Source organism: Poromitra crassiceps (genome assembly GCF_964638095.1).
Source record: "Poromitra crassiceps genome assembly, chromosome: 4".
NCBI classification, from domain to species: Eukaryota; Metazoa; Chordata; class Actinopteri; order Beryciformes; family Melamphaidae; genus Poromitra; species Poromitra crassiceps.
Genome location: NC_139626.1, coordinates 71,701,572 through 71,728,376, shown reverse-complemented (window position 1 = coordinate 71,728,376; position 26,805 = coordinate 71,701,572). Strand labels below are relative to the sequence as shown.

At 43.9% G+C, this 26,805-nt stretch overlaps 1 protein-coding gene across 1 annotated transcript in view; it reads right to left on the bottom strand.

Annotated features, from left to right (window-relative positions):
• Positions 1 to 3,963: 3,963 nt before the first annotated feature.
• LOC310775932 (calpain-1 catalytic subunit-like) overlaps positions 3,964 to 26,805 on the bottom strand; it is a gene marked incomplete at both ends in the record, with an annotated part of 117,902 nt that continues 95,060 nt past the window's right edge. Inside the window, 8 exons of the mRNA XM_083636054.1 lie at positions 3,964 to 4,151; positions 4,236 to 4,380; positions 9,712 to 9,770; positions 14,736 to 14,849; positions 17,543 to 17,621; positions 17,728 to 17,796; positions 20,906 to 20,970; positions 24,558 to 24,615. Of these exons, the coding sequence (XP_083492180.1) occupies positions 3,964 to 4,151; positions 4,236 to 4,380; positions 9,712 to 9,770; positions 14,736 to 14,849; positions 17,543 to 17,621; positions 17,728 to 17,796; positions 20,906 to 20,970; positions 24,558 to 24,615 (777 nt within the window). The remainder of the gene's footprint in view (positions 4,152 to 4,235; positions 4,381 to 9,711; positions 9,771 to 14,735; positions 14,850 to 17,542; positions 17,622 to 17,727; positions 17,797 to 20,905; positions 20,971 to 24,557; positions 24,616 to 26,805) is intronic.

Genomic DNA, 26,805 nt, shown 5'->3' with positions numbered 1-26,805 from the left:
ACAGCTGGTGTTGCCATGTATCAGTTAGGCAAAGAAAATCAAGTTTATTGTCATTGATGGTGTCATGGATGAGTAGTGCTTTGTTATTTAAGGATTCAGCAGCATGAAGGTGCAGAGTCGTTTACAGAAGCAGGGGCATGCAATGTGGAAGGAACGACACTGTCAGCACAGGCCAGGGACCTCAGATTGGAAGTGTACATGTGAGGTATGTTGTGATGACGTAATCCATGTGCGATAGTGTGTGAGCTGGACCACATAGACGAAATGGCATGCTCCGAGTCCGACGAGCAAATAAACATTCGTCGGGATCCTCTGTGGATGTACCTGGGTCTACGTAACAGTCCAAGGTGTCTGATGGTCGAGATACAGAGAGCTGGAGTGATGAGGTTGTTACATTTGAGAAGCTGCGAGGTGGAATACTTCAGCATATAAGCCGAGCCTTCTCAACAAGGGCTAACCGCAATGGGACAGCTGAAAGGCGATCCAGGGACAATCTCACAGTGGAGGGGAGGAGAGTCTAGATGGAGCAGTCAGGCTGTGCTCGGATGTGCTCGCATGGGCTCCACAAGTGAAACGGCTTAAAAGAGTCCAGCTTCAAGATACCGTGGTAGTCAGCAGCACACCCAAACCTGGGCATACAGCGCATGTGATGAGTAAATGCCAAAGCTTCCCAAGGCACCTTCAGTCTCTGCAGTCCGGGAGTACGGCGGAAATCAATTAGTACGGCGGAAATCAATGACAAACTCCTTTGTTTTAGAGGCATTAAGAATTAGGTTGTTGGCCTCGCTCCACCTGACTAGGTTTTGTACCTCTGTAGTTAGACTTGTCATTTGAGTTCATAAGCCCAATGACGGTGGTGTCATCCGCGCACTTTACTATCAGATTGTTGAGGTATTGAGCGATACAGTCATGAGTAAAGAGAGTAAACAAAAAAGAGCTAAGAATGCAGCCTTGTGGGTGCCATGCCAGTACTTAGAACAAGTATGTCAGACAGATTATTTCCAATCCTGACTCTTTGAGGCCTCAAAATTAAAAACTAAAAATCAATTCAGACAGCATCACACAGACCAAGATTTTGCAGTTTGCGGATCAAGGATTGAGGTGATGATCGTATTGAAAGCATAACTATAGTCTATGAAAAGCATTCTGACATAAGAATTAATTTTATCTAATTGTTCATAGACAGTGTTCAGAACTATGAAGTTCTGAAGAACTTTTTCCTCTAAGCGAACTGCCAAGGATCAAGAGAAGGGTGAATCTGACATATCAGAAAGCTGCCCACTGCCCCTAGCCTGCCCCCCGGAGGAAGGACAAGCCTAGATGGGTTAAAAGCAGAGACAATATTTCACCGGCTAGCGTGAGCATGAGTGTGTGTTGGGTTGTCGCGTGATAATAAAGACGGGTTTGTCCGTTTACTTTGATTTTCACGGGCAAGATTGACGTGTTTGGCTTTTGAGTGGTATGCGTGTGTGTGCTTGACAGCAGTATTATCCACTTACTGCTACTGTTTGGGAGGTTGGGAGTAGGTTCCATGCAGACGGGGTTCCTCCCTAGATTGCTGTGGTGTCTTTGCACATTAGCCTGAGTGTGGTAAGCATGCAGTATCAGTGACTGGACCGAGATCCCTTGCTGCCCATATAGTTCCTCGTTTAATCGTGACTAGGTCAGGTGAGAGCGAGTAAGCTTGCTCTGTTTATGCTACACCCCAAGCTAGGATGATTGTGGTCAGTGGCAAGGCTGCTTGACACAAAGCTGTGGTCTGATGCGGGCTTATAGCTTAGCGTATTTTCTAGGGCTGTCCTAAACAACTCGATTAATCTAACTATAATTTTTTCGATTAGTCGATTAATCGAACAAAAATTTGTATATACTAAATATATACTATATAATACATACTAAATTCAAAATGATTGCCGACTAATTCATATTTAAACTGGTAATATAAGATAATCACTGGCAAATACATGTTTTTTCATTAGTGTGGGGCAAGGAAAGTAAATTAAATCATTTAACTTACATTAACGTTATTGTAGAAAAGGCTGTAGAGACCAGGCCTGAAAACGCCCACGGATACGCGCCCGCGACCCAATGATGACGTCACTGCTGTGACATCATCGGCGATGATGTCAGAGTCCCCCCTGTGAGGTCATCGGTGATGTCAGACGGTCTAGGCTGCCTCTTGATTGTGATTGTGTGATGTCAGACTTGCCCCTTGTGAGGTCATCAATGATGTCATACCTCAAATGTATAGGGTATAAAAGCGATGTTCTACTATGCTATGCTACCTCTCTCTATATGTTGCTTCTGCCTGGCTTCTATCTGCCTGTGATATTTCAATAAAGCCTGAAAGACATCTCTGTGGTTCTGATCGATCACCCGTGGCGAGTTCCAACTTGGATCCAGCGTAACTCAACACAACTTCCTTACAAAATGGTCCTTCCGAGCCGGATCTGAGGACTTACGACGCTCCGAGATGTCACGAGAGTCAGGTGCGGAGCCAGCCTCCCAGTCCGTGGTGCCCAGGGGACCAGAGTAGCAGTCCGTCACCCAGCAGTCTGCGGTGCCTGGACCTGAGGCGCAGCCTCCTCCCCAGCAGTTTGAGACATCTGGACCTGCCGGTCAGGGGCCCGCCCCCCAGCAATTCCAGACGCCCAGACCAGGGGAGGAGGAGCCCACCCTCCATCAGCAGGAAGAGCACCTCCATGCTGGACAGACTCGAGTGAGGAATGCTGTTGATCCCTGCGCCTACCGGGAAAACCCAAACATCTGATTTAATCTGGACTCCCCCCACCTGCTATCGGCCGTCAAGGCCAGTAGCAGCAAAATCTCCAGAAGCGTCGAATGCAACTTGTGCTTCCAACTTCCACCCCCCCCCCCCCCCCCCCCCCGCCCTCACATCTGCTGCTTGACTTTTGGTATTGAAAGATCGAGGCTATCTCCATAGCAACCGCTGTGTATCAGCCAGGAGGGAGCACAGACTTACAAACACACATACACACATGGACCCTAAAGGACTCATAGGCCAGCACACATGTATAATATTGAAGTGTGCCTTTATTACTTTTCAAACAAGTAATAATGTTACTGATCTTAATCTGAGTGTTGACGGTGATACCCATCCGTGTTTCATGTCTGTCTCTTTTATGTTTGGTTACATGCTGCCACTCCGACGTGCTGCCACTCCGACGTTCTGCCACTCCGAAATATCGGCACTCAGAAATATTGCCACTCAGAAATCCCACCACTCCGATTTCCATAAGGTCCGCCACTCCGAACTTGATTTGACTGTCTGTGGCGTGTCAGTGGAGCTAACCTCTCCCAGCCCCCACGCCAAACCTAACCTCCCCCCATGCCTGAACCTAACCTCCCCCAGACCCTAACCCAAAACCTAACCTCTCCCACCCCCACGCCTAAACCTAAGGTCGGCATTATAAATTTGTGCCATATTACACAATATCCAAACTTCGGAATGGCGGCTCCTTTAGAAAAACGAGGAAGGGCCGACATTTCGAATAATGAAGGCAGGAATTTTCGTAATGGTGGGACCTATGAAAAAAAGGTGAACGACCGCCAATCCGAATAATGGAAGTTAACGTTCGGAGTGGCAGGGCTTCGGAAAGGCAGACAGTTACCTTTATGTTTTATGTTCAGAGGACCGCAATGGAAATAAGCCTGTGGCTTTATTGTGTTTTTATCCTCGGTGATTGTCTGTTTTTGTATTTGTGCCCTGTTTTGTTGACATCACCAAATAAAGTCAGTCAATCAATCAGTCCATGCTCAGGTACCCCACACAAGGGCTGAGTTCGACCAACATAAGAGGAGGTCAGATGACCACTGGAATGAGGCAGAGCAAGCTACAGAGAGTCTCAGTGGAGCGATCCGAACGGTCAAAGCCGAAATGGCGCGGGGATGCGCTAGGGGAATGGCCCTCGAGGAAGAAGTGAAATCCCTAAGGTCAGCTGGTCACCAGTCTAGTCCGGGCAGCGACGACTGTGTATCCTGCAGCGCCAGCGAGCAGACTGTGGTCCCTGATGGCACATCTTCTGCCCAGGCTCTCGCCCGTGACCAGGAGGCGACTCGACACAGCAGCGCCAGCTCACGGTCAACCGCCTCCGCCAACTCGCGACGCTGTTGAGGGCCGAGAGCCTTCGCTGCCAAATCGCAGAGGAGGATGAAGCTGAGGAGTAGTACAACCGGCTAAACGAGCAAACCAGAGCGGCTCAGCAGGCCCAAACAGAGGCTCAACGGGCCCAAGAAGCAGCCCAGCAGCTCCAGACGAAGACCCTCCAAGCTAGAGAGCAGGTCACTCACCGCCTGGATAGAAGCCGACGCCTGCCGCAAGCTGAGAAGGAGCATGAAGCGGCCCGGTTTCATGCCCATCTGCTCAGCGGGGACCCGGCAGTTCCACCTGTGCCTCTCGCCCCCCAGGACCAGGGTCAGGCGTGCGTACAGTTAGCTTACAGTTATACTAACAAACACAATCCACGTGTTGATAATCCTAATGACTGACTTGGTGCTGCCCATCAGGATGCGGTCCGGGTGTACATAACATTACGGTTACGTCATTCCCAATTTGCGTTTAATATTACAGAGCAGCACATTGTTGGGTCTCGGTCTAAAATAGAGTACCGCAGGGATGACGTATTTTTGTAGTCTGAATGCGGAAGTCCCGGACTTCCGGGTTCTTCACTGTTTCTGCCTATGGGATTTTTGAATGGGTTTTTGGCGCGATGCTTCAAAAAAGGTCTGTGGGCAACGCACACATGAGGACCACTTTCATGAGTTTTGAAGCGTAAATGCGAGCCCTAGAAGTAAAAAGCTGATGCTAAACTATTCCAGGACTACACACAGTGTCTTCCAGGACTACAGACAGTATAGGCTTCCACGTCATGTCACCACAGCCAAATTCAACCTGTAGTGTTGTTGATGTGTGCGCTGCTGTGCACTGATTACCCCGGGCTGAACCAGGTGAGGGAAAGAGAATTTCAGTGTTCGTCCTTTGAAGTGATGACGTTATTGACGTATAATATCCCCGTCGACTCAACAGTGTAGTCTAATTTAGCCATTTGCTAACTAGCCGTCCTTTTAACGGCACGTAAAAGCTTCAAAACTCATAAAAGTTAACCACAGACCTCATTTGAAGCATCGCGCCAAAAACCCATTCAAAAATCCATAGGCAGAAACAGTGAAGAACCCGGAAGTGTTGGCATCGATATTTTCCGGACTCATTCCTGCGGCTCTCTATACTCCCACACTTTAGATCAGTGGTTTTCAAACTTTTTGTGACCAAGCACACCAAATGGCAAGCCAAAATCTCAAGGCACACCTGTATTCATATCCATGGAAATTAGTCTGTAAGTGCTTTTTACATAACATAACATAAGCATTATTTACTTAACAAAATAATTCAACAATTCATTTGAAACTTTGTAAAATTATATCAAAGCAGCAACATTTAATCATTTAATCAATCAAATTAATTGTTTAAGCAGAATATCAGAGCAATTTAAACATTGTGTTATTAAACCTGTCAGTTTCTTATCTGACCTATTCTCCCTACCCAGAGATGGAAAGTAACGAAGTACAATACTTCGTACTGTACTTAAGTAGATTTTTCGGGTATCTGAACTTTACTGAGTATTTATTTTTCTGACGACTTTTTACTTTTACTCCCTACATTTTAAGACAAGTATCTGTACTTTCTACTCCTTACATTTCCAAAACAAGCTTGTTACTTTAGTTTTAATGCATGACAACAACGATTAAACCCAGAAGAAACGTGACCGAATTAATAGAGATAGCTCATTCAGCTTGTGATTGGCTCTCATGTCTCCCCTCCCCCGCCCAGAGCAGCTCACCAGAGACATCCTCTGCAGTCTGTGCTGGGTAACTTTGGATTTAGCCCTCGACTTACTCTGAGTCTGCTAACTTGAATGGGCTAAAATAATTTAATCATTCGGCACTTCTAGACTTTCTAAATGTTACTGGACCAAATCAGATCAGATTCTGATAGTGAAATGAATCATTTCGCGGGGGCTCTGTTGTGATTGAAAGCATGTATCCAGCTCAGCTCAGCTGACTCCAGACCAGTAGTCATACTCGCACCCGCTGACCCGATACGCAGAGCCCGGTCAGCTCTGACTCCAGACCAGCAATTATACTCGCTGAACCACTCAATTCATTATGCGCGGACTGTTGTTTTAAACTATGTTGTCATTTAGCAGTTAATCTCCGAAAGGCAGCGGCTGCAACTAGCAGGCATTTTCTTTTATTTCATTATTACCTAACAGTTAAAATTTTGTGATTAACAATTTGCATATTCCTATATCCTGGAAATATGAATGAGGGAGGAATAGATGTCATTTTAAGTATTTTAATGGGATAATTTGACTTGAATTTTTGTGAAAAACCACAGCACACATTATTAATCAAAGTAGAGTTTTAAGATGTATAAAAACATGTTTGTAGGGGATATTTTAAGTTCAATAGTATAAAAATAAATTATATTATTAATATGATGTGAGGTTCAGTTAGCTTTGCACAGAAACATCCGGTAAAAATACTTTTTACTTTTACATTTCATAGCCTGTACTTTTTTACTTTTACTTGAGTAAATAGTCCCATCTCTGTCCCTCCCTGTACCTTTCCATCCACCTGTTACTCTACCATCAGTGCTGTTTGGCCGACTGAAGACACACTTCTCTTTGTTTTCAAAGTAAAATGATTGCTTTACTTTTTACTACAAGTTTGACTCAAACTTGCCCAATAATAAGTGCATAAACAATCTTATCAAGGTGAGTAAACGCTATGTCGTATTGAAAAAGGTGCGTAACCCGCGTTTACGTGCTTTTAGCCTCCACTACAGCCCTGCTTCTTTGTCATAATAAAGCCTACGGGTGGACTTCAGAATACGATTTCCTTTCTAAGCTGAGGCTTATCAAAATAAGAGTTGTTCTCTTGTAGCCTCTGTGTAAGGAGTAGAGAGCTGCAAACCCGAGGGTACCCTCGCGGGCCCCTCGGGCCTGCCAATACGGGCCAAGGCCGGGCTCGTTTTTTCTTTTTTTTAAATTAATAGGTCCGGGCCGGGCCGGGGTCGGGCCGTTTTTCAATAATTAAATAAAATAACGTTGTATTACTCGCTTGATTTTACACAGCAGAGCAGTCAGACAAAGAGGAGGAGCGCACACTGCACAGTCAGACACTCGCCCAGCCACACACACACAGACACACACACACACCCTCACCGTGACGTTAGTCTGCCACTCCAGTCCACAATCCACCACTGTCAGCGTAAAAAACAACAACAAAACAAGCCGCGTGTGTCCGTGTCCGTGTCGTGAGAGAAATAAGATCGATGGACATAAAACAAAGTTTGCGAGGGGAGAGTTAAACAGTCCCCACTGCAGTAGGGAAAGCTCATTTCAACCTGTTCAAAACGAACCCATCTACCATACATTGTGAGGACACTAATGTGACGTTATTCAATGCAGCTAAACGGTAAGTCTGCTGTTTTAATTTCGATATGCTTGAGTGACATAATGTTTCAGTTTGTGGGCATTGTTGCTGTTGGCAATTAAACGATCTAACGTTCTCTTTCTCGAGACAATATGTGTGGATTTTGATAGGCCACGGTAGCGTGTGTGAGAGGGGGAGAGAGAGACAGAGAGAAAGCTGCAGTGTTTGTCTATAGGCAACACAGTCTAGCAACGTTTTGGACCAACGAGTTCAGCGGCGCGGCAGCATGCACAGAGAGGATGTGTCGTCATATCGTGATATTGATGTCGGGCCTCGCAACGGGCTCGGGCCAATTAATTTCATGACTCATCCAGGCCGGGTCGGGCACGGGCCTGCATGTCACGGGCCGGGGAGGGCTCGGGCCGAGATTTCAGGCCCGCGCAGCTCTCTAGTAAGGAGACATTGGGTTGAGACTAGGGATGTCACCGTGTACACGACCAAATGGGTACAGGGATATTAAATCATATCCGTTTAGAAAAATCAATAACCGTTTACACATCTTTTTGTGTGTAAATAAATAAAGTTTTGACAATTATTTTACTGTGTTCTGGACTCGCAATCATTCATTTCTCATCAAAAATAAACTGTGCGTGTGTCCACTAAGCGTATTCCTGTCAGTATGCTGGTGTGCGGTGATCCCAGCTAGTAAGGAGATTGAAAATAAACTCAGCAGTGGCTTCAGAAAGGCGCTGGTGCGGGCTCTCGTTTTCAGACAACTAATAATGGAGAAACTAACACAACAGAGACAGAAAGGCTCAATTGTGGGAGCAGATTGGCTAGACACTTAATGGTGAGTGCTGTGCTTTTTATCACAGTACGTGTTATCTGTTAGCTATCAAGCTAGCTACCACTGCTAACGTTATTTTCAGTCTGCGTCCTGGCAGTGAGAACATCAGTCCCATCATCCTCGTCGCCAATGTTATGTCTGAAGAAACTGGCGGACCACGACGTGCTATTTAACGTTTTATTAACAATGGCTGTGAGTCGTACAGGCTAAACTCTCATGCTGCTACGTCTCTAGCAGGCTCAAGATGACAACAGTCAAACGTTCAGGCTAGGTTCACCCCCACTTACAGCACTGTTGTAACACTCTTAAAGTGCCATACACAACAATCTGCTGCCTGTGTAAGCTACAGATGATAACTTTATCGGGTCAAAAAACAACAACATCCGGTTAACCGGTTACATGCTGCCAGAAGGTCCCCTGTACACGTTTAGAAAATGTTGTAAACCTAAAAACGTGTTGGCTACCTAAAAACACAAAATCTAGCTGTTTTATCGGCTGGTCAGACAATTATTTTCCCCTTATTTTTTTGCCTGACCGGCCCACAGGGCATGTCGGCCTACCGGGCAAATGCCCTGTATGCCAGATGGCCACTCCAGCCCTGGGTGGTATGTGCCCAAAACCTGCATTTTGCCCTACGACATGTTCAGAGTCCCAAGCCAGTCAGTCTATGGATCTGCAGCCTCTCCACCCTCCACAGGATGGACTCAGGGCAGTGGGCATAGCTTGATAGAATGTGCCTCTGGAGCCACGACTCTTACAAGAGCGGACCTTGGCCCGAAGTCTTCAAAGCTAGCTATGTAACCTGGACAGGATAGACGGTTCTCCACTATTTACAGCCGGCTTTAGCATCTGGCAGGGCTCGCTAAGCCTCGGTGACATCTTGAACCGAGGTCATGGGTGTGTACATGCTGCATTTCATATCTGCTTCATTATTGAGCACAGAGGTGACTCTGGTGGTGCTGAAATCATTTGAGCTGAACTGCCACTTCAGGCTCCCGCAAGAGCTGCTGCATCTGCTTGGATTCTTCAAGTTGTCTTACAGAGGTCATCCCATACATATGGAATATGTAGAATAGAGTCAACATGAGAGATAATGGTTGGTTACGTATTAACCCAGCTTATCTGAGTAGACTCTCTCCAGATAAAAGCCGCTCCGGAACTGTTCAAATCAAGGTTAAGCAAAGGGGCTGGCATCTGGATTGGGGCTTATATAGCCTGGGGCCAATCAGACCTCCACCAATCACCCACAGGTGAGGTGATTATGTGTCTTAAAGAGCTAGTTAACGTCAGCTGTCCCTAATCAGGATATATCCCATACATATGGAATATGTAGGGGTCTCCACTCTGATGACCTAGGTTACAACCTAACCAACCATTACATTGGTGAACGATACAGGACTACTTTGTACCTCAGTGATGTTCATCTCTACACTTCCTGTCGCGTCTCTGTCCAGCTCGTGGAATGCTTCTGCAAAACAGATAAGCCAGACACACTGAGGAAAAAGTCATTTGAGACTAGAATATGATACAGAGGGCTACTGAGATAGATTTGATTTAAAGGAACACGCCAACATTTTGGGAGATTCACCTATTTGCCATATTCCCAATAGTAAGATGAGAATATAGATGCCCTTCTCTTCTCTGTGCGTGCAGTGGAAAGTGCATTCCTGCTTATCTTAGCACAATGAATGGTAGTTGATTGGTACAGCAGCATACCACTGTTCAGTCACCAAAAATACATTCTAACAGCCCCAAAACGCTATGTACATGTTGAGACTTGTCTACTCACCACGCTATGAAATTATGATCCAAAATTACGAGACACTGTAATTTCCGAAGCAAATACTGTACATAGCCGGTACTAACATTTCTGTCAATCCTCTACTGCTGCGTTGACTGAGGCGCAGGCGCTGTGTAAAATCATCAGTAGTTCTGGCTATGTATTTGCTTCGAAAATTACAGTGTCTCATAATTTGGGATTATAATTTCATAGCGTGGTGAGTGCACAAGTCACAATATGTACATATGAGTGTTTTGGCGCTGTTGGAATGTGTATTTTATTTTGTATTTTTTTTTTATAATATTTTTTTCCCGATTTTTTTTTATCCCATTTTATACCCCATTAGTGCTCATTTGATTTCTCAATCCTGGTTGCTACTCCATCCTCTGCCGATCTGGGGAGAGCCGAGACTGGCTCCATGCTTCTTCAGAGACATGGGCAGTCAGCCAGCCACTTCTTTTCACCTGACAGAGGAAGCTTCACCGGTAGGACATAGCACCTGGGAGGTTCACGCTATTCCAACCAGTTCCCCTCCCTCTGAACAGGCGCCCTTAACGACCAGAGGAGGAACCACATTAGCAACCAGGATATTGCATGTTTTTGTGAAGGGGGTTCCTATATGAAGGAAACCCCCGGGAGGCATGGGGAGAACATGCAAACTCCACACAGAAAGGCCCTTTCGACGACCCCACCCGGGCGGTGGGCACTCGAGGACATGCGGACGGGCACGCATTCCTTCAGCGCTCACTTCGTCCCAGGTGGGAATCGAACCCACGACCTTCAAGCTGTGAGGCGATAGTGCTTACCACTGCACCACCGTACCTCCCTGGAATGTGTATTTTTGGTGACTGAATAGGGGTATGCTGCTGTACAAATCCACTATAATTTATTGGGCTAGGCTAACTAGCAGGAGAGATGCAACACACTTTCCACTGCATGCACAGAGAAGAGAAAGGCATCTATATTCTCGTTTTACTATTGAGAATAGGGCAAATAGGTGAATCTACCAAAATGTTGGCATGTTCCTTTAAGGCCGAGTCATTTTAAGTTTTAACATTTCTCTGAGGCAGACATAATCTGAATGGTTGAGTTAAACTTCAGTGGATGTCAGTTTTTCGTGAAAGTGAAAGACAAGAGGTAGGAGGAAGGTAATATTATGAAGCCTAATGCTCTGCTGCTAACTGAAACAGCTAGGTTAGCTAGTTAGCTAGCTGGCCTTCAATTTCAAACTAGCCATACTAGCCTGTTCAGCCCAATCTCCAAATTGTTTTAAAAATAGCACTGTTTTTGGACCAACGTTGCTATGTTACAATTTCAGCTCCGAAATTGTAAAATGGTATCGTACGTTTATACAGGGGTGGGCATGGTTTCCAGAGATTTTAGGTTTTCTTAACCTCGCATCACCAGGGGACCGCCTTCCATTCCTAAACACCACCGTTCCGACACCCCCCCATTCCGAAACCCCCCCACTCCGAAATTGAAATTGATTTAACCCCCCCACTCCGAAACCCCCTCACTCCGAAATTGATTTTCAAGTCCATATTTCTCAGAGTTTCCTGCATTCCTGTAGCTTGAAATAAACATTTCAACTCATTGTTTTTAGCTTGAAATAAACATTTCAACTCATTGTTTTTTTTATTATATGTCACTGTCTTCATATAATTTCGCTATAGCAGTAAACACGAGCCTGCTGCATTCAGATAGATACAGGAATGTGAACGTTGGATACATCCTAAAATCAGCTGTGGATCACAGACATGTTTGCACTCTGTGTTGTTCAGAATCGCGCGAGCCGCTGCTCAGGGACTGGGCACAGCTGTCCCGCTTGTTTTCTCCCCCACTCCGCAAAGAAATAGGCTACACCTTGACAACGCACACTCTAGTTAAGCGCGTATCGGGCCCGGAGCAGTGTTTTTATTTTTATTTTTTGGCACACAGACTTTCCACTCTGCTGGTCTAAATACCAGGTGTGGTCTTGCGCATTCCTGGCTCGCAGTTTTCTGCAGGTGCACATATCTAAACATCACTAAACATTGTTCATTTATGTTGTCTTGCCATACAGTTTGTTAAGTTTGTCAAATGCGTAATCCAAGAGCGCAAGGATCTGTTCCACAGCAGCATATTCAACTGATTATTTATATCTCCTGACACGCCGACAGGATCTAATCATAAATTATGTTTTCTACACATCTAAAGGTGAGCTGTTACACACGCCCACATTCATACCGTGAAAAGTGTTTGAAATTTTTTTATTGTAACTTTGAGTCAAATGCTCACAGTTGAATAAGGTTCATTGAGTCATATATTAGCAAGATGAGGACGTTCTTATTTGTGAATGCCAGTCGGGTTGAACTGATTTTGTTTTATGAAAATCTGATGAAATTTAGCTTCCCCATTCCCGATGGTCTAGCGCCGCCTATTCATATTTTCAATAAAAAACAATGAGTTGCAGTGTTTGACGCAGGAAACTCGGAGAAATATGGACTTGAAAATCAATTTCAGAGTGGGGGGGTTTCGAAATGGAGGGGATGTCCCCTTTCGGAATAGCGGTGCCTTAAAAAAATGGGAAAACCCCTCCATTACGAAGAATGGAGGTCGATCTTCGGAGTGGGGGGGTTTCGAAAAGGCAGGGTGTAACCGCGTCACCAGCTCTTCTCGGCGAGAAAGAGCCTGGCCTCCGTTTACAAGGGATTTTGTCACTCTGCCTGTTTCCGGCCTAGAGCCCGCCCTAGACAGGAGACAAGCAGCGGAAACAATAAGAAAATAAACAACTAAACAAAAGATGGACGTACCGAACAAAGTTTTTGAAGAAGTTCTTGTAGAAACAAGATGTTCTCGTGTGTCTACCAACTGGCTTTGGGAAAAGCTTAGTATTGCAAACCTGGCCGACGGTGTGCCAACTGCTTGGGAGGAACTTTTCAAACAAATGGCCAGTTGATGGAATAGCTATAGTTCTGTCCGCTGCTATCAATAATGGAGGATGAAATCCAAAGGCAACTCTGCTGCCTGTGCTGGGAAAGACATGGACATAAGATTTCACATGGCGAGTACTCCATTGTCTTTGGCTCTCCAGAAACCTTCCTCGGCAGTGACTACTGGAGAAATGTGCTAACGCTAACTTGTGTTGTTGTTCTTTTTATCAGGCTCTAGCTAACGTAACCTCGCCAAAAGCGGTGTAAAGCGTGCCCAGACTAAGGTTTTCGAACCTCTCCCATACCCTAACTCTAAACCAGTGATCCTCACTATTTTCTCCATGAGAGCCACACTAGCCGGTCAAAGTCAAGAGGAGAGCCACTTTTACCGCAAAACCACACAGTAGGCCTAAGCATTTGATTTAGTTTTTAGTTTATTCAATGATAAAACCAATGATAAAAAATGTAGAACCAATGATAAAAATGTTAGAAACTATTATAAAAATCATAAAAACATTCAGACCGACTTTATAATTTTTATATCTATATCTATATCTATATAGATATATATATCTATATATATGATATAAAAAACATTCAGGCCGACTTAATAAAAAATGATAAAAAAATATATATGAAAACATTCTGATGTCCAGTCTGTCTCTCTTTGGGATGCAGCTCCACACACCTCCAGCTCAGTAAACAGCCTATGCTTTCCTGGTCTCCACACCCAGCTCAGTAGGCTAAACAGCTGCTTTGCTTATCGTTAAAACGCCGATGCTGTGAGGGGGGGTTAACGTGACTTGATTGTTGCAGCTTACGAATTTCTTCGTTAACGAGGAAATGCCAGCTGCAACAATACGCCCTGTCATTCACACCTGAATCACTCTTTCTGCTCCCTCCCACTGACCCAATCCCTCCACGAGGCATTGGCTTGTGTGCAGTGTTGCCAGATAGGCTACCGGTATATGGTGAGTTTCAACCCCCATTTGGTGCTCCAAAGGGCCACAAACCTGGCAGTGATTGTATTATTTATATCAGCCGCGAGCCGCCAATGAAAGAGTCTAGAGCCGCCATCGTCTCGCGAGGATCTAGGCTCTAAACCAACCTCTCCCCAGACCCTAACCCTAACCTCTCCCCAGACCCTAACCCTAAACCTAAAATCTCCGGAAACCACGCCCACCCCTGTATGAACGTACTTTACCATTTTATAATTTTGGAGCCGAAATTGTAACATAGCAACATTGCCCCAAAACTTTGCTATTTTCCAATTGTCTGTGACACTGTGTTGGCCTGTTAGCTAGCTAGATTAGCTAGTTAGCTAGCTGCTGAGCTGCAGCATCTGGAATGAAAAACAGTCAATACAATTGTATTATGTTTATATTTTGACCAGTTTCTTCAGGTTAGCTAACTTTCGTTCTGAAAAACTGTGGTACTTTGGCTCCTCCCACTGAGGTTTAACTCAACGAATCAGATTATCTCTGTCTCAGGTGTTGAGAACCATTGACTGCATAAAAGAGCAATGACACGTCTCACTTTTGCATAGCGGTAGGATACCGCTATGCAAAAGTGAAGCTAAAATATCTGGTTTCAGCGAGCCGCCATCTTCCACAGTAGAGCCGGGTGGAGTTTGGGAGTGGATGTCCCAGCTGTCAAGCACACCCTTTTCATATCTTAAAATAACATTTGTTTAATTAATCAATTATTAAAACAGACGTATAAGAAAAATGTGCACTCTTACTGAACATGGCCTCCAGTTTGACCAGACAACAGGTGAAGTTGTCGAAGTCGATCAGCTCGTTGTTGGCATACCTGGCAACCAGCAACTGATACAGCCTGTTATTCAGCTTAAATCCTTAGGGATACAGTGCAGAGAGAGAGAGAGAGAGAGAGAGATACACCTTTATAAGATATAGATCCCCCTTTATAAGATATAGAGCCACAGATATAAATATAGATATTAGATATAATCCCCATGTATTATTATTATTAGAGAGGGGATCACCAACTCAAAAGAATGCTGACAAAGAGTGAGCACAGCCTTGCTATTGAAAAAGGGATACACAGGATAAAGCTGACTCCCTGCAATGTAGAGGCTGTGTTCTCACCAAAGTATACTTTTAAACATGTAGAAAGGCAGAAAAGGGAACAGGTAGCTCCACCAATGACATCATAGGATTCAAAATGGAGGAGAAAAAGAAAAACACCCCCTGTACAACCAGTATGCCCTTTATCACACATTTGGTTTCAGGTTTAAGGTTTCATTTATTAAAATTTGACTAGGCAGGATAAAACAGTATAAAAACAGTGTTTAAACATTGATCCTGAAATGCATCAAACTTTACAGTGATCAATCATCATAGATAATAGCTATGATTTTAGCAACATAAAGCCTGAAGGGCAATTTAAATAAGCGAAATAAAATAAAATAATTTATAAAACTGTTTAAGAGTGCGAGGAAGAAAGGAGAGTTCATGTCTTTTGGTTCTGCTTATGGGCACAACGTATTCTCTACGCCGACGGAGAGAGGAAGTTGAGGCTGGATGGAGGAAACCATGCAGGGGGGAGGAGCTATCCTTGAGTATGTTGGTGAGGCTATGCAGGGTGGCCTCATCATGCCTTTCACTCAAAGATGAAAGAGAAGAAGACGGAATTCCAATGATCCTGCAGCATCGTTTCTGTACCTTCTCCAGCTCCTCAGAGAGGCCTTTTGTCAGCCCACCCCAGACTGGCCTGGCATACTCGAGGATTGGACGAATGAAGGTCAGGTAGATTTGTTTTAAAACATCACAAGGAAGACCAGCTCTTTTGGCAACACTGAGGTAATGGATTCTTGGTCGTGCCTTGGAGAGCATGTATTTAATGTGGGCCCATGACAAGTCAGATTATATCTGAACTCCAAGCAGTTTAAAGGTGGAGACTCTGCTGATGTTTTGCCCAGAGATTGTTGGGGGCGGTGGACAGGGGATGTTGCCCTCTCTCCTGGCACTGATTACCATATTTTTAGCCTCTTAGCTCCATTCATTGCCAGTGAAAACTCCTGACCCCATTCAGCTACAGAATGCAAGGCCTTCTCAGACAGGCCAGGTAGAGACCCCATCAGAAGCTCTGTCATTGTGAGGTCATCTGCATATTTTACAGGGATGACAGAAGGAGGCAGATATAAATCCAGGCTGTTAATGCAGATGACAAAGAGCACTGTGGATAGTAGCCCCCTCTGGGGGACACCGGCTGGGATTGCACAGGGATCAGACACACAGGAACCCCACTGCACCCTTTGCTCTCTGTTACTCAGGTAGCTCCTAAGAATGAGCCACATGTCAGCCATTGCATGAAGCAATTGACAAAAACAGCATGAACGTCCATTTTAGGGTTGTTATTGAGTGCTTCATGCCAGCATTGCAGGATCTGAATGAGAGCAGTGACAGTTGATCTTTTAGCCATAAAACCATGTTGTGATGGGGCAATTTTGTCATTTATCCTCCAGAAGGGCATCCCTCAGGACCCCTTCAAACACTTTGCCAACACAACTGACTAACAGCTTTGACCAAGGCTTCTTTCCATTGATTTGGAAAGATATTGTGTTGTGTTGGATACATTAATTAAAAACATCGCACAACACAGGTGCCAGTTCCTGAAAGGTTTTTAATACCCAAGAGGGAATGCAGTCAGGTCCGGCTGCCTTCCTCGCATTAACTTTACTGAGACTAGCTTTGACCTGCCCAATGCTCAGGAGAGGAATGACACCGTCTGCCAGCTTGTGATTAACATCTGCCTCAGATGGGATAGAATGGTCAACTTGGTCCCATGCCGAAGCAAAATGCTTAGCTAAAATGTCACACTCATGCTGCAGGACGTTAGGGTCTTGTGATACTGCAGTTCGCCCATCCTCATCCATCCCCATAAGTGCTTTAACAGACTTAAACCACTGTTTAAACCATTCTTGTATTATCGCAGTTTGGCACTCTTGATTTTTTTGAGAATAGTTGACTGTTAAATTCTGTAGGCAGTTTTGTCACCAGAGCAAAACGCATGCTGTCTTTCTTTAATCAGATTTTTTATTTGTACAGTCATCCAGGGCTTGTCATTGTCAGTAACTGAGACTCTCTTTAGTGGGATAGCTTTATCCAGGATGGACCCAATAGTGGAGGTGAACGCTATGACCTTCGCCTCAGGGTCAGTGGCCTCGTGAATGAGGGGAAAGTCAGTAGTGTTCATAAGAAGGCCCAGCTGCCTTATTGCCTCAGATGTACGTTTTCGGCAGGTGATGTACTGTATGGGCTTGGAGGGCCATTTGCCAGCATTCCACATGATGTTTTGATGGTCAGAAGTGCCAACTGGGGTAGATGCACAGGAGGTTCATACATGGAGGAAATGTTAGTCAAAATGGAAAGTTGACTGGCTTTTCTTGTTGCACCTTTCACAACTTGTTTTAGACCATGTCTGCTGCAGATGGTTTCACACTTGTAGTTATTTGTGTCCCCGAGACTTTGGAGAACTTTGGAGACTAATATTAATGTAAAATATTAGTCTCGAAAAGAGACTTACCGGCATTTTCCAGAGCCAGACGCATCTCATAGGAGCTCATGCAGCCAGACTTATCCAGGTCAAACTCACGGAAGATCCCCTGCGCAGTGACAATCACATTATTATATTACATTAGTCTGCTATTATTATTAGTCTGGTAATAGTCTCAGTTCTCCGAAAGCCTCTGCTTCAGGTACAGATCTCACCAGCCACTTCCTGATCTTGTTCCAAAGAATCTGAAACTCTAACAGGCCGAGCCGAGCACTGCCATCTTTCTGGGTTTGAGTTAAGATCAACACAAACAACTTAACAAACTTAACAAACAAATCAATAAAGGTAATCTAAGAATTGTGAAGCAATTTACATATAGTGTTTTTTCTGCATGAATATAACATGAATAGAGGCCAAAGGCTTTGTTGAACAAGTGAGTTTTGAGGGTGTTCTTAACCTAAAACCACATAAGAGCCAGACCTAAAACCACATAAGAGCCAGACCTAAAACCACGTAAGAGCCAGACCTAAAACCACATAGGAGCCAGACGTAAAACCATGTAAGAGCCAGACGTAAAACCACATAAGAGCCAAATGTAAAACCACGTAAGAGCCAGACCTAAAACCACATAAGAGCTAGATCTAAAACCACATATGAGCCAGACCTAAAACCACATAAGAGCCAGACCTAAAACCACATAAGAGCCAAATGTAAAACCACGTAAGAGCCAGACCTAAAACCACATAAGAGCCAGACCTAAAACCACATAAGAGACAAATGTAAAACCATGTAAGAGCCAGACCTAAAACCACATATGAGCCAGACCTAAAACCACATAAGAGCCAGACCTAAAACCACATAAGAGCCAGATGTAAAACCACATAAGAGCCAGACCTAAAACCATGTAAGAGCCAGACCTAAAACCACATAAGAGCCAGATGTAAAACCACATAAGAGCTAGACCTAAAACCACATAAGAGCCAGACCTAAAACCACGCAAGAGCCAGACCTAAAACCACATAAGAGCCAGATGTAAAACCACATAAGAGCTAGACCTAAAACCACATAAGAGCTAGACCTAAAACCACATAAGAGCCAGACCTAAAACCACATAAGAGCCAGACCTAAAACCACGAAAGAGCCAGACCTAAAACCACGTAAGAGCCAGACCTAAAACCACGTAAGAGCCAGACGTAAAACCACATAAGAGCCAGACCTAAAACCACGTAAGAGCCAGACCTAAAACCACGTAAGAGCCAGACCTAAAACCACGTAAGAGCCAGACGTAATGCCAGACGCTCATGGCAAATGAACGCCCACCAAGAGCCAAGTCTGCTCAAGGTTTCTTCCCCGTTATAGGGGTCTTCATCCTAGCCACCGTTTGCAAGTACTGCTCTTGTTGGGAAATTGTTGCAATTGCCACATGACCTTGCATTAGAATTGCCAGTGCATATGAGAATTGTTTCAATTGTTGAGCCTCGGGCCAGTTGCACAAAGCACCTTAAGTTAAGATTTTCCTTAGAGTCCGAGTTAAGGTGTCCATAAAATAAAATCGGTTGCACAAATCTGTTTTAAGGAAAACGTAAGGACCAGATTTAAGGGTGTTTTGTGCAGCCGATTCTATTTTATGGACACCTTAATTCAGACTCTAAGGAAAATCTTAACTTAACTCATTCACCGCCAGTTTAGGACTGCCAATATTTAGCACAGGCCAAAGATTTTCATAATTGTTGGTCATCTTTCAAGACCCACAGTAAATTATCTATTAGCACCAGAGTGATTTGCAATACCTCAAAATGAAGATGTACGTCTCTGGGTTCACCAGGAAAAAAAAAAGAGCTTTTAGCATGTTCTGTACTCTACTTATAGCCATTTATATACACCCTGTTTTCTACCCAAAAGGTCTTCCTGAGAAAATAAACAGGAGAAAAGGCAATTTTTGTAAAAGGGCACAATCTCAGGCAGAACTCACTCTCAATTCTTTTATTTTGAACTGTATTGACATCAGACATGTAAATATTATTCGTTAGGACACAAATGACAAAAAAAATATATATATATATATATATACACATGAAGTGCTTTTTTTTTACATTCAACAATACAGTTTACTCGGTGTGAGTGAGTGTGCAGACAGACAGACAGACAGACAGACAGACAGACACACCGACAGACAGACAGACAGACAGACAGACACACACACACACACACACACACACACACGATCCCCCTTTTAGATTTCTAACCCCACATAGGATAAGCAATAACCACGCCCTGTGGCGCTGGGATTGGCCAGGAGCAACACTGGAGGGCACGCAGCCCAGCGATTTCATGAACCAACTGAATAGCTCTTGAGAAAGGACAGCGGGCTGCTGTGACTGCCGCCGCTTCTGCCTTGTGCCTTGCTGTTGTGTGTTTATTTTGTTTATGTTCTGGTCCACCCGTCCTCGTCCATGTCTCCCTGTCATATCCTCCCTGAAATCGTTCCCGTTTTCCCCTCGGCTATTCAACACGTCCTCACCGCCCTCGCAAACTGATCGATCATTTCCTCATTCCTCCGATGATCAAACACATCTCTTGATTACTTTCTCCCGTTTTCTCCGGGCTGGCACAGAGGAAGGCGACTCCAGAGTCCCCACTCCAGCTCGTGCAGCGCGCCGAGGCGCGTTTCAATGGCGTTTCTCCTGTCTGCACAAGGAAGCGTTACCCGTTTTCTGCTTTTCCTCTTGCTCAATTTCAAAACAACAGCTGCGGTATGTGTTTGTTCACGTGTTGTCTTAGATGGTAGGGACATGATACTATGTCAGAGGCTGGGTAAGTGTTTGAAATACGCCCTGCAGTAATAAAAACAAAAACACGTCAAACACGTCATTGGCGGGGAGGGCTATTTCTGATAACACGTCAAAGACGTCATTGGCGGTGAATGAGTTAAGGTGCTTTGTGCAACCGGAAAGCGCCTTGAGATAACTCTTGTTATGATTTGGCGCTATATGAATATTAAATTGATTGATTGATTGTCTGTGTTTGGGTCTTGTTTATTTATTTATTTTAAATGCTGCCATTTTGGCCAGGTCTTGCTTGAAAAATAGATCATTGATCTCAAGTGACTACCTTGTAAAATAAAGGCGACATAAAATAAAATAAAACAAAATAAAACTAAGTTATGTGAGATAAAGTTAGGTTTAACTAAAGATCAGTGCTGCTGGGTCAATGGACCCATTTCACACCAACCGTTTTGAGGTTGTAAAAGCAGGAAGTAAAGTAGCTGTACTAATACCATTAATTATGCTTCCATTCTGTTTAGATGTTCCAGTGCCAGGTGTCCCAGTGCCAGGTGTCCTCATTAATGCTAATGATTAAACCTGCGTTAGGTCCAGAGATCATTAAGGATACATCCATCAGGCTGACCATAGCTCTGCAGGACTCCATGCTGAAGCCGTCAGTCTTCAGGTCTCTGTCTGCACACACACACACACACACACACATACACACACACACACACACACACCACACCAGCATCGAGACAAACCCATAAGTCAGACTGGTGGGAAGCTTCTGATGCACATTAACACTGAGCGGCCAGAGGGGGACTCTGACAAACAGCTTCATGTTCTGCATCAATAGAGTGCCGCAGGAATGAGTCCAGAAGACTTGGATGTTTGGTTCTCTCGTCTAAAAGTCAATGGGTTTATTTTTATGGGTGTTTCAGTTGTGACAAAAAAGTTTATGGAACGACAAACTTGTTCAGCAAGATATTTTTCACAAATGAGGACCACTTTGGTGACTTTTGAAGCGTCTGAAAATCGCAATTTTTAAAAATCATTTAGGGGACATTCACACCAAAAGCGTTTTTTTCAGTCAGAACGCTATGAAAATCATGTTGAGAGCGCTTCCATTGTGCACAAACCACAGCGCACGGAGCGTTTTTTTTGTGCTCCGTTTGTTTTCCCCTGCAGTCGCGTGCAGTACAGATCAGAACACAACGACCACAAGGAAGGTAGCCAGCTAGTTTTGTCTGTTTGATGTTGTTCACTGTCAACATGAAAGCCAGATTATTGCCAATTCTGGCAGCAGCCGAGGTTGAAAATCCCACGGGAGGAGAAAAGGTAGGAGGAGTGAAAAAGACGATCAGGGCGCTTTTCCTCTAATGTTCAACTTTTTTCAGCTTTAAAACGCCCACAGCGCTCCTCCAAAAACAACAGACGCCACCAGCGCTGAAACGCCAGGTGCGTTCATTAAAAGAGAATGAATTGCAGAAAGACGCTGGCAGCTCCAAAAACGCTTTTGGTCTGAATGTCCCCTTATGCTTCAAAAGTTATAAAAGTGGTCCTCATTTGTGAAGATGATCTTGCTGAAAACAAAGATCACCGCTTCATACACTTTTGTTAACACATTCACTGCCAGCCGTTTTTCAATACTGTAGTTAGCTTCTGCCAGAGGGTTTTTTTGAGGATTCTGGCTCATCTTTCAAGAGCCGAGGATTCGTTTCTGTTAGGATTTTGTGAACACACAATATCTCAAAAGAACTAATAGAATGTGTGCTTTCTCTGTCTAAAATAGTTAGTTTGTAGAGTTAGTAGTTATGTAAGCATTAGCAGTTGAATACAGCATGGTTTCAGCGTCTGAAAATTTATTCAGAGATAAACGGCTTTTTGTGAAATTCGATAGAACAGTCACTTTAACCATTCATTTTTGGCATCAGTAAGACGTCAGACATCTAAACAATAGTTTTGAACAGTAATTTCCTCCATAACAGCAGGAAACACCCCTCTACTTCAAACTCCTCCCTCCGTGTGTGTTCTTCTTGGCTGCAGCGGCCGTGTCACAAGCTCGTTTCTGCTGCTGCTGTAACCTCGCGTCACCAGTCTCACTGCTTTGCTGCTGCTGTGCCTGTCTGCTGGCGGCACAGCAGCTTCATCAAAGCTCTCAGAACCCCGTGGCAGGGTTCTGAGAGCTTTGATGAAGCTTTTGCGATTCTGGTCTTATTTATGCTGCGTGTTTCAAAGTGTGTTCCACCCGTAATCTATTATGCAAATTTGCAAAACCCCACCGCCAGCTCCCAAGCGCGAAAGCGTTTTCGCCAATCCATTTTCATGAGAATGGCTTCCTCACACTGCTTTTTGCTTGCCTTCCTCTAGAATGGAGAGCACTGTCGCCACTTAGTGGGTCGGTGGAATGGGTTGTACACGTTCGGTAGCTCCAATATTTTTATAGGAGACGTGGGGGGCATTGATCCACGTAGCACCGTCAAAAAATTTTTTTTTTTTTTTTGACGTCTCAACTCGTCGTTGGCAGTCAACCGTTGGATTTTTTTTGACGAGTCAACTCGCCATTGGCAGTGAACGTGTTAACCACATACTTCACAGATATCAGGCATTTTCACAGAGATCCCCATACAAAAATCCCATTGACTTTTAGACGAGGGAACCGGAAGTGCACACTGACTTCTGGTTTGGCCAACAAAAACACCTCGTCCCTGCGGTCCTCTACAGGTCTACAGTGAAAAACATCACGTACAGATTTCTGCCATGTTAGTTTTTCAGCTATTTAGAATTTTATGAGTCATTCCACGAAACCGGTATGATTTGAGTCCCTCTGACCTTTTCAAGTGTATCTTATCTATTGGGTCACCAAAACCTATTTTAAAAAACATTTTTTAATCAATTGAAATGTCCCCTTTAATAAAGTGTAAAACATCACATACATTTTATCTTTATATTAAATTATCTTATTTTTCTTGTTTTTGTGGGGAGGGGAGCGTGATTTTTTAAATCTCAGCTTTGACAGACAGCTGCAAGCTACTTTATGATTTGTGGAGTGTTTTATGATTGGATAAAAATGGAACATAATGAGCCCTAAGTACCGGTCCTCTTCATCCCCAGCCTCAGCAAACCGTAAAAACAGGGAAATTGCAATATTTAGGATTTAGGTTTAAACGAATATCTACAACTTTTTGATGCTTACAATTAGGCACATAAGACCCTAAATTAGATAGTTGGAAGGTTTTGGTGCATTTTGCTTGGCAGGGTCTTTAAGCTGTATTTGTCCCGTTATCCTAGGCTCAACCCATCACACCTAGAGTTTTAGTATTTATTTTTATTTTATTTTATCCAAATTAATGTAACTACTGTAGAAACAGAGCGCGCTCCTTTCTAGCCTGCCATGCCTCATCCTCTTCCTCCTTCGCTCGCCCACAGCACTCCTTTCTAGCCACATAGACAGCAGCGCTGTTCTCTGTGTGTCTGTTCCATCTTTGTTAAACATGTTGTCTGGTCCAGACCGGAATTACCGGCAGCAGTCGCTGATGCCATGACCCTTGCCAGCACAAGTTTCCAGAAAAACGTTGTAGAGTTTTAGAGTCACAATATTGTCCCTTGTTGGTTTCCCCGAGATCGCAGACGCATCGCCTGGCCTCGCCCACTATGCGGGCTCACATACGCATCGCCCGCACCTCAGCCGTGTAGCTCGACTGGCCTGTGCTTCGTGAAGGTGCAGATGAGCAATTGTCAGCAATTCTGCGCCTGGAGGGGGTGCGAGATGTTTTTTTTAACTCTGTCTGGAATGTTTAGAACAATCATAAGAATATACATTTTAGTGAAAATTCTGATGATAAACCAGATCTTTGATCAAAAATTATGAGGTCCCTGTCAAAAATGTACCCATTCCAGGCTTTATTAGTTATTGTATTGTATATCTATATTTTTTCTACTGTTGTACTATTGGTTGTCTGTCCTGTATGTACAGTGTGGTGGCACTCAGTTTACCCCCTGGGGGATTAATAAAGTATTTTGTATCGTATCGTATTAAAGTATTTTTTATATTTGCAATTATTGAATTGATGTGAGGGACATTTTTTTCCTGTAAGCTAAATATGTCCGTAATGTTGTTGGGTGTTCAGAAGAGTAATACATTTTGGTTAAAAAAAAATCTAATATTGTCAAAGGTCCAAATTGTCCAACTCTTATACAAAAGTTTCTTTATGGAGTTTTCTGTTTGAAGTGTGCCAGACAGATTGTCCAGACTGAGGAACTAAAGAGAAACTAACGTTTGGAGACTACACGGTTCAGGATGGTCCTGAGCTCCCGGACTGAGACCTCCATGTCCTGACAGAGAGAGAGAGAGAGAGAGAGAGAGAGAGAGAGAGAAGGGGGGGAAGGGAAAATGAGGTTTAAGATCAGAAGTGGCATTATGAGGTTCATGCGTTTTACATTGTGAATTTAAAGAAGAGACTTTTAGTTTGAAGTATTTAAAACACAGAGGGGCAAATTCATTAAAGGAGTGTGTGGCTTTTGCAGATGCTAAACCTGTGCAAAGAAGAAAAAAACACCTTCTGATTCACAAAGCACTCACAAAGGGTGAAATTAGTTAATTAGTTAACTAAAGCTGGACTCAGACTGCAGGAGTTTGAAAATCCTGTAGTTTGAGCCAGCCTTAACTGTTAATTAGTTAACTGCATGCTGCCATGCAAATAAGAGTCCCAGTGCCCCTCTGCTATTTGCAAGTATTTAAATGAGGTAATATGCATACTCAATCTCCATGGGCTACTGCCCGTTGGTGTCAACCACATCATGAGCACATCTCCACTCCTGCCTGTTGCTCGCCACCCTAATCAGCTCCTCCACTCTCATTAGTGATGGGAATAACGGCTCTTTGAAGGGAGCTGGATCTTATGGCTCCGTTCCTTTCTGAGAGCCGTTCAAAATAGCGGCTCCTCGTTCCTTTTTTTTTTTTTTATGGGGCGCGCACTACTCGTTCAGAAACAGTAGTGCGCGCCCCCCTCCACCTTTTTTTCCCCCGGGGCGGCTAGGACCTCTAGCCAAGTGTAGACCACCATCTACAGGTGAAACTGTAAACTGTTTCAAGTAGATAGATCAGGAGCTGTAAGTAGACCTATTGGCGAAATTTGTAAATAAATGTAGGCTAATTTAAAACAGGGTATCTGTTTTTACCTAACGTGCATTTTATGCCTCTTGCAGACTGGCACATATTTTATAGTCCTGTACAGGAATAAATTAATGTATTAATTTACCAATGACAAACTTCCCATAAATGTCACATTATATTTAAATCAGAATTGCCAGACCTAATGTCAACAATCTGCATTGTAAACATTAAAGGTGGCTTTGTCAGTGAATTACTATTTTGAATGAATTTACCCTGTGTATGAAATGTGTTATGTAAATACTTGAATACAATTCATCCAGCACTTATTAGAACTTTTTATTGGCACAATAAAAAAAAAACAAGTATAATGAACTTTTGTGCTAAACAAATTTTAGTGCAAATGACACAGTAATAACATAGTAAAACATCTTACCAAAATAGTACTTTTGTGCAAAAGGATCATACTATAGCCAAGTCCTGAAATGGACTAGTGAACAATTCTCAAGTTGTTAGAAAAATAAAATAGATAAAAATATACAGATAATAAACCCTGAAATGGACTAGTGAACTGTCCTGCAGTGTGTAGATGAGCTGCTTTTTTGGAAACAAATGCTGTATTTCTCACAGCGCAAAAATATACTCAAGCAGCACCATCATCTATTACAAATTTGTAAACATAGTAAAACAACTTAACAAAATAGTGCTTTTGTGCAAAAGGCTCATAGCCAACTTTTGAAAGCTATCTCAAGTTGTTGTAAAAATAAAATAGATAAAAATATACAGATAATAAACCCTGAAATGGACTATTGAACTGTCCTTGAGTGTGTAGATGAGCTGCTTTTTTTTTTGGAAATAAATGCTGCATTTCTCAGCCAGCAAAAATATACTCAAGCAGCACCATCATCTATTGCAGATTTGCATTTATGAACACAAGTTCCCTCACTTTTGCGGGCTTAAGGCGATTTCTCCTCTCTGAAATTATTTGTCCAGTCTTGGAGAATATTCTCTCTGACGGAACTGACGTTGCCACAATGCAAAGCTTTCGCATCATGATCTTGCTAAGCCTGGGGTAGACATTGGCCCGAGATTCCCACCATTTGAGAGGGTCGGAGGATGTTGGAAGCAGGGGCTCCTCTAGGTAACACTGCACCTCCATGATGGCATCTGCTGTGGGATTCCTTGTTGCTGCTGCACCAGCTGCCCGCTCAAAGAAGTGGCTCTAAACAGCTGATCCTTCTGCAGCACTGCCCGCTCCTTCCTGTTGCCCTGGTTGTTGCTGGTTGGTTTGGCTACTGCTGCTGATAGTGAGTCTTGCTGCTGCAGTTACTACTCTCTGAAAAGCCTCATCTGCAGCTCCGGGGTCCCCAAATGCCATCTTCTTGAACCTCGGGTCAAGTGCAGCAGCGTCT